Genomic DNA, 15,299 nt, shown 5'->3' with positions numbered 1-15,299 from the left:
TACAGTATATAAACTATAACTTATATAAACTATAACTATATAATCTATAACTTATATAAACTATAACTTATATAAACTATAATTTATATAAACTATAATTTATATAAACTATAACTTATATAAACTATAACTATATAATCTATAACTATATAATCTATAACTTATATAAACTATAATTTATATAAACTATAACTATATAATCTATAACTTATATAAACTATAACTTATATAAACTATAACTATATAATCTATAACGTATATAAACCATAACTTATATAAACTATAACTATATAATCTATAACTTATATAAACCATAACTTATATAAACTATAACTATATAATCTATAATTAATCTAAACTATAACTAAACTATATCATTTATCTTTGTTTCACACTTGACTAAACTAATACAATTAGAGTTAATCAATACATTTAATAGTAACTTTAACTATGTGTATGTGTGTGTATGTGTGTGTGTTAAAGTAAGTCAATTATATTTATAGAGCTTTTCTAGACCAGGGTCACAAAGAAACAATACACAATAAAGTATATACATTAAGTCAAGATAACACAGAGACAAACACAAGAGTCTCAGAGAATCAAGGAAAAGCCTGAACAAATAAAAGTGTCTTGAGATGTTTGTTGAAGGAGTCAGTAGATCATCAAACACGTGTGTGTGTTTAAGTGTGTGTTAAAGTGTGTATGTGTGTGTGTGCGTGTTAAAGTGTGTAAAAACCAAGAACTCTTTTTTTATAACTCATGCCATCTTAGTGAATCACCTGCAGTCCAGAGGTCGGCCGGGCACCTCCTGGATCTGACCTCCTCATCCCGGCCGGTCACAGCAGGAGGTCGTTCAAACTCAGTCTGGTTCTGCACAAGGTTTCTGCCTGTTTTCCTTCCCACCGTCGCTCGTCGTTGGACCTGCTTTTCTTCTCACTTGTGTGGTTTTATTTCAACCGTAAAGTGTCTGAAACTCGTGTGTGGTTCCAGAAGAAAGAATTTGAAGGTCATCTGAGGAGGATGTGGGAGGATGAAGTGGTTAGATGGTTTCGCTCCAACATGTTGCTTCAATGAAATACTTTAAGAAGTGAATCAAGTGTTTTGTGTTGAGATCATCTCTTATCACGACGGCTTCGCTCTGGTCTTTTGTTACGACACGTCTCACTGTTTCCTTCACTGTCGCCGACACACTTTTATACAAGTTCCTTTATACGTTCTTGAGGTTCTTTCAACTCTCGTGAGAAAAAGATCAGGTAAAGAAGATCAACCTGTTCAGACATGTTGAGAAGGTCACATACCTGCTGATAATGAGCAGGATCACAGCTTCAAGAAAGACTCTTGACACTCTTGACATACTTCTTAGTTTTACACAAGAACCAGGAGCGACAAACATGTGATTCATCACCCATTAATGACAAGCTGTGACCAACATCAGGAAAGATATATGTTATATAAATATTTGTAATTATTATTATTATTTTTATTCTCTGTTTATACATCAATTATTTATTCAATGTATCATGAAACACTGTTAGTTTCTATGTCGATGATATATTCAATGTATCATGAAACACTGTTAGTTTCTATGTCGATGATATATTCAATGTATCATGAAACACTGTTAGTTTCTATGTCGATGATATATTCAATGTATCATGAAACACTGTTAGTTTTTATGTCGATGATATATTCAATGTATCATGAAACACTGTTAGTTTTTATGTCGATGATATATTCAATGTATCATGAAACACTGTTAGTTTCTATGTCGATGATATATTCAATGTATCATGAAACACTGTTAGTTTATATGTCGATGATATATTCAATGTATCATGAAACACTGTTAGTTTCTATGTCGATGATATATTCAATGTATCATGAAACACTGTTCGTTTTTATGTTGATGATTTATTCAATGTATCATGAAACACTGTTAGTTTCTATGTCGATGATATATTCAATGTATCATGAAACACTGTTAGTTTCTATGTCGATGATATATTGAATGTATCATGAAACACTGTTAGTTTCTATGTCGATGATATATTCAATGTATCATGAAACACTGTTAGTTTTTATGTCGATGATTTATTCAATGTATCATGAAACACTGTTAGTTTCTATGTCGATGATATATTCAATGTATCATGAAACACTGTTAGTTTCTATGTCGATGATATATTGAATGTATCATGAAACACTGTTAGTTTCTATGTCGATGATATATTCAATGTATCATGAAACACTGTTAGTTTTTATGTCGATGATTTATTCAATGTATCATGAAACACTGTTAGTTTCTATGTCGATGATATATTCAATGTATCATGAAACACTGTTAGTTTCTATGTCGATGATATATTGAATGTATCATGAAACACTGTTAGTTTCTATGTCGATGATATATTCAATGTATCATGAAACACTGTTAGTTTCTATGTCGATAATATATTCAATGTATCATGAAACACTGTTAGTTTCTATGTCGATGATATATTCAATGTATCATGAAACACTGTTAGTTTCTATGTCGATGATAAATTCAATGTATCATGAAACACTGTTAGTTTCTATGTCGATGATATATTCAATGTATCATGAAACACTGTTAGTTTCTATGTCGATGATATATTCAATGTATCATGAAACACTGTTAATTTCTATGTCGATGATATATTCAATGTATCATGAAACACTGTTAGTTTCTATGTCGATGATATATTCAATGTATCATGAAACACTGTTAGTTTCTATGTCGATGATATATTGAATGTATCATGAAACACTGTTAGTTTCTATGTCGATGATATATTGAATGTATCATGAAACACTGTTAGTTTCTATGTCGATGATATATTCAATGTATCATGAAACACTGTTAGTTTCTATGTCGATGATATATTCAATGTATCATGAAACACTGTTAGTTTCTATGTCGATGATATATTCAATGTATCATGAAACACTGTTAGTTTCTATGTCGATGATATATTCAATGTATCATGAAACACTGTTAGTTTCTATGTCGATGATATATTCAATGTATCATGAAACAGTATCATAACAGTTGATTTTTAGTTTATGTTTAGTCGAACTCACAGTTTAAATTAAAAAAAACATCTTCAAGAATATCAACCTCAGCAAACAGTGCGTTTCAGTTTTTAATGACTTCAAATAAAGACAATGAAAATCATGAGCTGCTGTTCGACCAGTGAACTCGAGAAGATGAACTGGTTCCTTCAATCCTATGAGACATGAAGACCAAAGGTCCGACAGGCCGGGTGCTGGGGGTCCTGGACACACTGCAGGATCACCAGGGACCTGTGGAGATACGTCGAATGACTCCCTCACACGAGAAGATCTGACCCCACATCTGTTCTCACGGGTCATTGTCGGTGCAGGTCCAGCGGAAACCTCGAAACTGAAGAATCTGGATCATGTCTGAGATGGAGCCTCGTCTGCAGGATTCTCTGGAGCCGGACACACAATGACTTGCTGTTATCTGAGGACCACAGGTTTAGACTGTTGATCCACAGCAGATGTTTCTATCCAGGATCTCACTCTTTCCCAAGATGGCGGCGCACGCAGGTGTTCAGTGTTCAGGAAGTATTTTCGATTTGAAATATTTTTTCATAATTTAACTTTTTGAATTCAATAATGTCTCTGTTGACGTGATTGATTGTTTTTTTGAACAATTGAATTGAAAAAAAATACTTTTTATATTTTTTAATGAATTCCTTTTATTTAAACATAAAGTTTAATCTTATAATTCCAATCATTTATTATATTTTCTAAATGTATCTAAACATTTTACGTAATAATGCCACTGTTTTTATTTTTTAAATGCCTTTGAATTATTGTAATTATCAAACTACGTGTTAAAAATATATATTGTTTTAAAAACTTAATAAAAAAATTACAATAATTAATTAATATATGAATTACTCATTTAATTGTTCATTAAAAAAATGTTTCGACTTCAATGTACAAATTATTGATTTAAATAATTTAAAAGAAATTAAACCTCCCCCACATTTTCAATAAAACATTAATAAAAAATAAATAGAAAAAATGAAACTATTCAAAGCCATCGTCTCAGTCGATGTTATTTAACGTGTTTTTAAAGGTGATGATTCTTCTCTGGGGGTCGTGTTCACGAGTGAGGGGAGGACGGGCGGAGAGAGTCTCACACTGAGGGTCCGCCCAGGTTGGTCACCACCTTGATGTTGACGAAGTTGACTCGTCCTGGATCCAGACTCTGCAGCTCAACACTTCCCAGGATGCTGTGGACGAGAGCAGATGTGGACGAGTCGCCGCGGAGATCCTGCTCTCACCTCCGGGGGCTGAAGGCCTCGTGGATGGAGCCGTTGAGCAGCACCGTGACGTTCCCACAGGCCCACTCTGCAAACTGAAGCAGCAGTTCTTCCAGGATTCCACTGTTTAACGTCATCCGGCGTCTGAACTCACGTTCTGCGACGCCTGCCTCCACAAGGAAAACACAGGATGATGTCGACACTCGGACCAATCAGGACAAGAGTCGAAATCAAATCCTGTGTGAGACAAAAACACAAATGTTTTATTTAACCTTTTCACTTTTTGACATCAACAAGTTCTGATTATTTGAACGGGTTAGGCTTGTGTCGGAAGATTGTTCAGTTTTTTTTTATTGGAATAAATATACGTTTAAAAAATTGTTAGTTTTTAATTATTTTTTATTTTTCAATTTAAATTATTTAAAAAAAATGGTACCTTTAATGTAAAAATGAACCATTTAAATAATATTAAAAATAATTAAATTATAATTATTGGAATTTTCATATAATTCTTTTTTTTTTTCATTTTTTATTGGACTGAATATACGTTTAAAAAACTGTTTATTGTGAATTTTTTTTTTTTTCAATTTAAAAATGAACCATTTAAATAATACTAAAAATAATTCATGATACACTGTTAGTTTCTATGTCGATGATATATTCAATGTATCATGAAACACTGTTAGTTTCTATGTCGATGATAAATTCAATGTATCATGAAACACTGTTAGTTTCTATGTCGATGATATATTCAATGTATCATGAAACACTGTTAGTTTCTATGTCGATGATAAATTCAATGTATCATGAAACACTGTTAGTTTCTATGTCGATGATATATTCAATGTATCATGAAACACTGTTAGTTTCTATGTCGATGATAAATTCAATGTATCATGAAACACTGTTAGTTTCTATGTCGATGATAAATTCAATGTATCATGAAACACTGTTAGTTTCTATGTCGATGATATATTCAATGTATCATGAAACACTGTTAGTTTCTATGTCGATGATATATTCAATGTATCATGAAACACTGTTAGTTTCTATGTCGATGATAAATTCAATGTATCATGAAACACTGTTAGTTTCTATGTCGATGATATATTCAATGTATCATGAAACACTGTTAGTTTCTATGTCGATGATAAATTCAATGTATCATGAAACACTGTTAGTTTCTATGTCGATGATAAATTCAATGTATCATGAAACACTGTTAGTTTCTATGTCGATGATAAATTCAATGTATCATGAAACACTGTTAGTTTCTATGTCGATGATATATTCAATGTATCATGAAACACTGTTAGTTTCTATGTCGATGATAAATTCAATGTATCATGAAACACTGTTAGTTTTTATGTCGATGATATATTCAATGTATCATGAAACACTGTTAGTTTCTATGTCGATGATATATTCAATGTATCATGAAACACTGTTAGTTTCTATGTCGATGATAAATTCAATGTATCATGAAACACTGTTAGTTTCTATGTCGATGATAAATTCAATGTATCATGAAACACTGTTAGTTTCTATGTCGATGATAAATTCAATGTATCATGAAACACTGTTAGTTTCTATGTCGATGATATATTCAATGTATCATGAAACACTGTTAGTTTCTATGTCGATGATAAATTCAATGTATCATGAAACACTGTTAGTTTCTATGTCGATGATATATTCAATGTATCATGAAACACTGTTAGTTTCTATGTCGATGATATATTCAATGTATCATGAAACACTGTTAGTTTCTATGTCGATGATATATTCAATGTATCATGAAACACTGTTAGTTTCTATGTCGATGATATATTCAATGTATCATGAAACACTGTTAGTTTCTATGTCGATGATATATTCAATGTATCATGAAACACTGTTAGTTTCTATGTCGATGATATATTCAATGTATCATGAAACACTGTTAGTTTCTATGTCGATGATATATTCAATGTATCATGAAACACTGTTAGTTTCTATGTCGATGATATATGCAATGTATCATGAAACACTGTTAGTTTCTATGTCAATGATATATTCAATGTATCATGAAACACTGTTAGTTTCTATGTTGATGATATATTCAATGTATCATGAAACACTGTTAGTTTCTATGTCAATGATATATTCAATGTATCATGAAACACTGTTAGTTTCTATGTCGATGATAAATTCAATGTATCATGAAACACTGTTAGTTTCTATGTCGATGATATATTCAATGTATCATGAAACACTGTTAGTTTCTATGTCGATGATAAATTCAATGTATCATGAAACACTGTTAGTTTCTATGCCGATGATATATTCAATGTATCATGAAACACTGTTAGTTTCTATGTCGATGATAAATTCAATGTATCATGAAACACTGTTAGTTTCTATGTCGATGATATATTCAATGTATCATGAAACACTGTTAGTTTCTATGTCGATGATATATTCAATGTATCATGAAACACTGTTAGTTTCTATGTCAATGATATAGTCAATGTATCATGAAACACTGTTAGTTTCTATGTCGATGATATATTCAATGTATCATGAAACACTGTTAGTTTCTATGTCGATGATATATTCAATGTATCATGAAACACTGTTAGTTTCTATGTCGATGATATATGCAATGTATCATGAAACACTGTTAGTTTCTATGTCAATGATATATTCAATGTATCATGAAACACTGTTAGTTTCTATGTTGATGATATATTCAATGTATCATGAAACACTGTTAGTTTCTATGTCAATGATATATTCAATGTATCATGAAACACTGTTAGTTTCTATGTCGATGATATATTCAATGTATCATGAAACACTGTTAGTTTCTATGTCGATGATATATTCAATGTATCATGAAACACTGTTAGTTTCTATGTCGATGATATATTCAATGTATCATGAAACACTGTTAGTTTCTATGTCGATGATATATTCAATGTATCATGAAACACTGTTAGTTTCTATGTCGATGATATATTCAATGTATCATGAAACACTGTTAGTTTCTATGTCGATGATATATTGAATGTATCATGAAACACTGTTAGTTTCTATGTCGATGATATATTCAACGTATCATGAAACACTGTTAGTTTCTATGTCGATGATATATTCAATGTATCATGAAACACTGTTAGTTTCTATGTCGATGATATATTCAATGTATCATGAAACACTGTTAGTTTATATGTCGATGATATATTCAATGTATCATGAAACACTGTTAGTTTCTATGTTGATGATATATTCAACGTATCATGAAACACTGTTAGTTTCTATGTCGATGATAAATTCAATGTATCATGAAACACTGTTAGTTTCTATGTCGATGATAAATTCAATGTATCATGAAACACTGTTAGTTTCTATGTCGATGATAAATTCAATGTATCATGAAACACTGTTAGTTTCTATGTCGATGATATATTCAATGTATCATGAAACACTGTTAGTTTCTATGTCAATGATATATTCAATGTATCATGAAACACTGTTAGTTAAATAATTCAATTATAATTTCAATAAAAATCTTCTTCCATAGCGTCCCTCGTGTGTGAAGAGAAAAGCTCTGTAAGGTCTGGATGGTCATGAGACCAGGAAACAAGACAGTACTTAAGAAGGAAGAGTCACACGAACCGGACTCGTGGTCTCTTCCGCACCACATCAGGTCGTTGAACAAATATCCCACCAGCGTGTCCTCCAGCGTCCAGAAGTGACGCAGAACCGCGGCGTAGCTTCGCATCAGCGCTCGGGTTTTACTCCACAGCAGGAACTGAAGGATGTTCAGAAGGACGTGAATCATCCGTGAGGAACCGTGGCTTCCAGGTGAAGCTCTCACCCGATCACACGTCCAGGTCTGAGGCGTGGCCAGGAACATGGGATGGTAATGTTCCGCCGTCACGTCGCAGGACGGGCGCCGTCCCACCGCGTCCTCGAACGTTCTCCAGATCTCCTCGCAGTCGAAGCTGCAACGAAAACATTATGTAGCCATTAACGCTGGCATGGTGCTGCTCGTAACACTCCGGTTTCCTCCCATTGTCCCAGAAAAAGCCTGTTAAAATATAATGTTAGCTTCTGTATGGATGAGTGTTTGGAAGTAAATCAACATTTCAGGCCAGGATGGGAGTCATACGGTCCTCTTACGTGTCCCAGTTAATAGGAAGGACTGGCCTTACAGTGATCCAGCCGGGATCAAGGCATGGATTACTGTCTCAAAGTGCTGTCGTGCTAAAAAGTGCTTTACCTTCGCCAGCTGCCTCAGGTGGAAAAAGCTGGACTTCACCACTGCTCCTACCTGCTTGTCCAGTTTAAAATCACTGTCCATCTTAAAACCCAAGTTAGAAACAATAGGCTTCATAAAATGAGCCCGAAGTCAGTCGATGGGGGGTCAACAGAGCCATGGGGCCCAGAAACCAAGACTTCGGTCTTCTTCTCATTAAAATGTAAAAAGTTGAAGGCCATCAGTCTTTAATGTCCTCAAGACACAGCAAGAGGGGTCGGAGCGAGAAGGTCTGACCCTTCTTAAGAGGCACATATATTTGTGTGTCATCGGCATAGCAATGAAACGAGATTCCATGCTTTCTCAGGATGGAACCCCAGTAAAATGTAAAGGGAAAATAGCAGGGGCCCTAAAATTGACCCCTGAGGGACCCCAGGTGACAGTGGAGCGGAACAGGACTCGAACCTATGCTCACACTCATGGTTCTGTCGGTGAGATAAGACCTGAACCACTCCAATGCACTACCACAAGCACCCACTGTTCAAATATTGTGGTCCACTGTGTCAAAAGCAGCCGTGAGGTCCAACAATACAAGGATGAACTGCTGAGATGCTGAGCTGCGTTTTAAAACCACATTAGAAGACTTCCATTATGACATTGTTCTTTAAAAGCTGCTTCAGCTGAGATGGTGCAGTTTTTTCTCACACTTTTAGCGAAGAAGTTAACGGTCAGAGTGGAGGGAGCGGTGGTGGCTCAGGTTCAGGCCCTCGACGTTTGTCACCTTCATGGGCAACATCTACGAGATCCTGAAGACCAGCTGACCGAGAGCATCTTCGTCCAGAACAGCAAACTGAAGAGCTTTGGCGTGACCTTCAACGCTCTGGTTCTGGGACGAAGAGGGTGTCACCGTCCACTGCAATCCACTCCTGGATGTTCTCAATGTTGTCTCACTGCCTCTGGTGCTGGTCACTGCGGCCCCGGGTCTGTCCGTGACCTTCACTCTGAAGTCCCGGGACAACATGTCAGATCATAATCGTGTTGGTCAGGGCGCCCTAGGACTTCCTGTTTCGACTTCTGTCCGTCGCTGGAAGATGGTGCAGCACAAAAATATCCACATGTATGAATCGAATTTAGAAACTTTTCCTTCATTCATTCCGATCAGCGTAGAATTAATCACAGACTTGTTCGTCCCTTTCCACTCATTTACATATTTAAATCATATTTAAATGAACCAGAGTCTATGATTTTTCTCCCCAGGATCAGAACAAACAAATGAAAACATGTAAACTGGATGAACTGTTTATATTCGTTCATTCAAACATGTCTGACATGAATCACATTCTAACATTTAAATAGTTTAGACAAGCTCCGTGTAAATGTTTATATTTGATATAGTTATTAACATGAATACTTTATTTACAGACGATCAGGGCCTATTTGAAACAAATGAGTTTAACAAGAATAAAAGTGTAATCAGTAACTAAAAGAGTATTAATGATGAAAATCAATTATTTTGAAAACATTCACTTTACTTAAAAAGAACGGCTGCCGTGGATCTTGGTTCTGTTTTCCTTTTGTTTGTTTTGTGTGTTTTATTATTTCATTCATTTATTCTGCACTGACACACTGTTGGACACACACACACACACACACACACACACACACACGAACACACACACACACACAAACACACCCCCCCACACACACACACACACACACACGCACACACACACACACACACACACACACACACCCCCCCCCACACACACACACACACACACACACCCCCCCCCCCCCCCCCCCCACACACACACACACACACACACACACACACACACACACACACACACTGTTGTTTTCACGGCACTGACGGTAAAGTTTCTGATTCTGATCAAAGAAAGTTTCAACATTTAAAATTCAATCATTAAATGTTTGACGAACCGGAGGCTCATAAATCAGTGATTAATTCAACTTAAGTCCACTAGATGTCACTCTCTTTCAACGGCCGTGCTATAGAAACAGATATGCAGGGCGCCACCTACTGACCATAACATTTTTTTTTTAATTGTTTCATGAAGCTCCACTACTTTCCAGGGTGTCCCTGTGACAGGGGTGAGCAGGAGGACAGCGAGTCGTGACGACAGATTCAAGTATTAAAAGCTCGTCAAAAGGTTTGTGTGGATCACACATTATTAAAGCTCAGAGATCAAAGGAATAATAAAAATAACAATATTTCCTTTGACTCAATTAATGGTACTGACACTATATTTTCTTTGGACTGAAAAATCTAATTGTATTCAGTTGAATTTATTTATTTATGATATTAACATTTTCATTTGTTGTTTTTTTTCATTATAAATGTCATTTTTCACACAAACATTGTATTGTTTTGAGATGAAAACTATGGCAATACGAAGATCAATTATATTCTATATATATATATATTTATGAGTTTTCTCGTTTGCCGTATGAGCTCAGTGTTGTCTGACTCGATGAAACTGAGTTAATGTTAAAAACTTGACATTACCCTGGCACACTGGGATTGAAGAGGTGGTTGTAACTGTGGCATCTTCCCATCACGATGAGTTTGATGTTGGCTGTGGTTCCTGTTTGTGCTCCAGCCGTCGCCGGACACAGCAGCAGCACCAGAGTCCCTGTCAGGGAAACATTATCATTCTGGACACAAGTGACGATGGATCCACTCACAGAAGGTCAGCGTGGACGCTCTCAGGCCCGTCATGATGCTCATGATGCTCATGAGGGTCGCTGACGGGAAGGTCAACAGTTACACAATAAGAAGGTCAGACAGTGGTTTCTTTGGTTTTGTATTCCTGAGAAAAAAAGAGTAAAAACACAGAAAAACACTCACCATTTCCCCAGAGAGGATGTTTGTCGCACAACTTGTCTCTCTGTCGTGGCGTCAAACATGAGTGACGGTTGATCCCATTGGTCGCTGCAAACAAACTGAGCAGCTCGTCCTCATGATTCTTATTAAGGCTCACAGGACGAGCTGAGAGAGAAACAAACAACCTTCTTGTTTCAAGACAAAATGAAAAAAAAGATACATTTTTTTAGAAATAACCTTTACTTACTTACACACTTACTAACTTACATGTTCACCCCTTTAATGTATTAGGGATAAATAACTAAATCATTTATATAGATAAACGTGTTGCTAGGAAACAAAATTGTTTTTTAAAGTAAAAATCAATGTTACTGTTCGAGATTTAAAACTAATCATTAAAAAAAAACAATGTATATTTATTATTAAATAGCTATTAATACTGCAACTGTGCAGTTTTTAACACTGTTTCTGATGTCAAAGTTGAAAAACATGTATAAGTTGTACTTATCAACAGTTATAGTCTCGATGGTTTGTTTTTAAAGCAAAACAAAACTTTTTAATCGCGACTTTAAAAGCGAAAGAGGTCAAAGCACTACATATCCCATGAGTCTTTGCGCGCAGCGGACCGATCTGATAAACAGTCACATTAAGTATTTTTTAAGTACGTGTGGGTAAGTTTTATATATATATTTTAAAACATGTTTTAATAATGCTCTGATAACTTTAAGTATTAAAAAATATGTACGTTGATCATGTTTTTTTTAAACGTGTTTATTTCCTAGCCAATGGTTTAATAGATTTCCGTCACGTGCCGTTTCTCGACCAATGAGAGTTGAAGCCGGAGTTTTAACTCGCAGATACGCGGAAGTGCTGCTTTCCAGGTCAGGTTCATCTTTATTCTTTTTTATTATCTTTATATTATTATAACATGTTTAAAAACAGTTTCCAGGTGATTTCATCGAACTCATGTTGTCATGGAGCTCGACAGGTATCGACCTGGAGGAGTAGAACTCGAACATGCTAAGCTAATGCACCGGAAACTGTTTTATGACATTAGAAAACATAAAATAAATACATAAAGTACTATTAAATATGTACATAGTACTATTAAATATGTACATACAACGAGGCTGTAATCATTGCCGAGACGCTGTTAAGTATACAATTCAAATGTGTATATCCTTTAGGTAAAAGTACTTTATTAATAAATGTCCTTGTATTCAGCATAATAATAATAATAATAATAATAATAATAATAATGTTTATTTATATAGCACCTTCCAGACTGCTATAACAAAACACACACATTACACACGCATTATATGAATACATTCAGTACATGTATTTACAATAATAACAACAAACATGAATAAGTAAAAGTAAAATAATAATAATAATGAAATAATAACAAAACACAGTGGTCACAAAGTGTTTTACCCAATATTAGAATTAAAAACAAACATGAATAATTTAAAATTGAAGTACTATAATAAGAACAGCAAAATAAGAAAAAGAATAAGATGCAATAAACAAGTAAAAGTGAGTTAAAACCTGTTAACATATCCAGTTAAATAATGATGTTCAACACCGACATTTTTAACAAGTTGATCAATTGTTAACAGATATTTGTTCTTATAATGTAGTTACTTTGAGTGACATAAAATAAATAAATAAATAAAATAAAGAAAGTACTATTAAATATGTACATACAACGAGTCTGTTATCGCCGAGTATACAATTCAAATGTGAATATCCTTAAGGGAAAAGTACTTTATTAATAAATGTCCTTGTATTCAGCATAATAATAATAATAATAATAATGTTTATTTATAGAGCACCTTCCAGACTGCTATAACAAAACACACACATTATATGAATAAATTCAGTGAATGTATTTACAATAATAACAACAAACATGAATAAGTAAAAGTAAAAAAAATAATAACAAGACACAGTGGTCACAAAGTGTTTTACCCAATATTAGAATTAAAAACATAAATAATTTAAAATTGAAGTGCAATAATAAGAACAGCAAAATAACAAAAAGAACACGATACAATAAACAATTAAAAGTGAGATAAAACCTGTTAACATATCCAGTTAAATAATGATGTTCAATGCCGACATTTTTACAAACAAGTTGATCAATTGTTAACAGATATTTGTTCTAATAATGTAGTTACTTTGAGCGACATTTAACCAAAATAAAAATCTTTAATTGTCCAGTGGGCAGATGCATAATTTCCAAGATGGTTGTTGTTTAAAGAGTTTTTAAAAACATGTCCTCAGATGTTGTTTTTGCTCGTCCTCAGATCCTACAGCAGGAGTATCTTCACCTCCATCATCATGAGTGACCCGTGGCAGGAGTGTATGGACCACTGTGTGGAGGTCACCAAGCAGGCCGGCGAGGTGAGAGGACTTGATGTGATTCAAGTATCACTCAATTAAACAAAGATTATTAGATCAAACCATAGAACAGGGACATCAATTAAACCAGGTCTGGAGAAAATAGGTTGTGATTTAACTGATTTAACTGATAACAAAATCTTCGGAGATAAAATGTCGTTTAGGTTGATTTTAGGAGAGAAATGTGAGTTCTTCTACTAGAGCGGCTCAGAATTCTCAGAGTTTAGTATGAACTGCAGACGAGACACATCCTTCTTGTTAAGACATGAAAATAAACTGTTACAACAGTGTAAACGACACAAACACATGGATTATTAGATCCTGATCATGTTGTGACAACATTTTAGAGATTTTTCTCAGTTGAAACAGTTTGTGGTCAGTTTTCTCTAACTAGAGACATGTCTTTGTCAAATAGTGGTGGAGGTTGTTCATCTTGACCCTGAGACAACACAAGGGATACCACAAACGCATTTGTTTTCAGGGGCTTTGGGTCACCTTGACCCTGAGACAAGGCAAGGGTGAAGCCCTTCGACTGTAGCTTGATTCAATCACTTGATTTTGTACTTTCCTTTATCTTAGTAAGTAAGTAAGTAAGTCATTTTTATTTGTATAGCGCTTTTCTAGACCAGGGTCACAAAGCGCTTAAACAATCAGAACAATATTCAATAAAGTTTATACTTTAAAAATCAAGATAAAACTGAGAACAACACAGGAGTTCCAGAAAATCAAGGAAAAGCCTGAACAAATAAAAAGGTCTTAAGATGTTTCTTGAAGGAGTCAGTAGATCATCAAACACGGATGTTTCTTGAAGGAGTCAGTAGATCATCAAACACAGATGTTTCTTGAAGGAGTCAGTAGATCATCAAACACAGATGTTTCTTGAAGGAGTCAGTAGATCATCAAACACAGATGTTTCTTGAAGGAGTCAGTAGATCATCAAACACAGATGTTTCTTGAAGGAGTCAGTAGATCATCAAACACACAGATGTTTCTTGAAGGAGTCAGTAGATCATCAAACACACATGTTTCTTGAAGGAGTCAGTAGATCATCAAACACAGATGTTTCTTGAAGGAGTCAGTAGATCATCAAACACAGATGTTTCTTGAAGGAGTCAGTAGATCATCAAACACAGATGTTTCTTGAAGGAGTCAGTAGATCATCAAACACAGATGTTTCTTGAAGGAGTCAGTAGATCATCAAACACAGATGTTTCTTGAAGGAGTCAGTAGATCATCAAACACAGATGTTTCTTGAAGGAGTCAGTAGATCATCAAACACAGATGTTTCTTGAAGGAGTCAGTAGATCATCAAACACAGAGATGTTTCTTGAAGGAGTCAGTAGATCATCAAACACAGATGTTTCTTGAAGGAGTCAGTAGATCATCAAACACAGAGATGTTTCTTGAAGGAGTCAGTAGATCATCAAACACAGATGTTTCTTGAAGGAGTCAGTAGATCATCAAACACAGATGTTTCTTGAAGGAGTCA

At 34.6% G+C, this 15,299-nt stretch overlaps 2 protein-coding genes across 3 annotated transcripts in view; one reads left to right on the top strand and one right to left on the bottom strand.

The window, feature by feature from the left end:
* Positions 1-3,248: 3,248 nt before the first annotated feature.
* LOC148080543 (ADP-ribosyl cyclase/cyclic ADP-ribose hydrolase 1-like) lies at positions 3,249-11,299 on the bottom strand. Its single transcript, XM_087788339.1, has 9 exons — positions 11,266-11,299; positions 11,087-11,213; positions 8,179-8,305; positions 7,977-8,112; positions 4,471-4,553; positions 4,338-4,411; positions 4,194-4,286; positions 3,387-3,473; positions 3,249-3,324 (listed from the first exon to the last, which is right to left on the bottom strand). The coding sequence occupies exons 1-9, from the start codon at positions 11,297-11,299 to the stop codon at positions 3,249-3,251; spliced, it is 837 nt and encodes a 278-aa protein (XP_087644465.1).
* Positions 11,300-12,249: 950 nt separating this feature from the next.
* LOC148080542 (inositol monophosphatase 1-like) overlaps positions 12,250-15,299 on the top strand; it is a 23,210-nt gene continuing 20,160 nt past the window's right edge. For both annotated transcript variants that reach the window (XR_015710856.1, XM_087788433.1), the window contains exons 1-2: positions 12,250-12,285; positions 13,717-13,813. Coding sequence is in view for 1 of the 2 variants with exons in the window: in XM_087788433.1 (XP_087644559.1) it covers positions 13,751-13,813 (63 nt within the window). In the remaining variant the exon portion in view is untranslated. The remainder of the gene's footprint in view (positions 12,286-13,716; positions 13,814-15,299) is intronic.

Source organism: Callionymus lyra, chromosome 4, assembly GCF_982586985.1.
Source record: "Callionymus lyra chromosome 4, fCalLyr1.hap1.1, whole genome shotgun sequence".
Lineage (NCBI taxonomy): Eukaryota > Metazoa > Chordata > Actinopteri > Syngnathiformes > Callionymidae > Callionymus > Callionymus lyra.
The sequence above is the reverse complement of the archived record's forward strand: the minus strand, read 5'-3'. Positions and strand labels throughout refer to the sequence as shown.

Bases quoted from the DNA above. Each gene is read 5' to 3' on its own strand.
- LOC148080543 (XM_087788339.1), bottom strand. From the start codon at position 11,299: ATGACGGGCCTGAGAGCGTCCACGCTGACCTTCT. The intron at 8,113-8,178 runs GTGAGAGCTTCA...AACATCCTTCAG, and splicing joins AGACCTGGACGTGTGATCGG to TTCCTGCTGTGGAGTAAAAC. The intron at 4,287-4,337 runs GTGAGAGCAGGA...TCTCGTCCACAG, and splicing joins GAGGCCTTCAGCCCCCGGAG to CATCCTGGGAAGTGTTGAGC.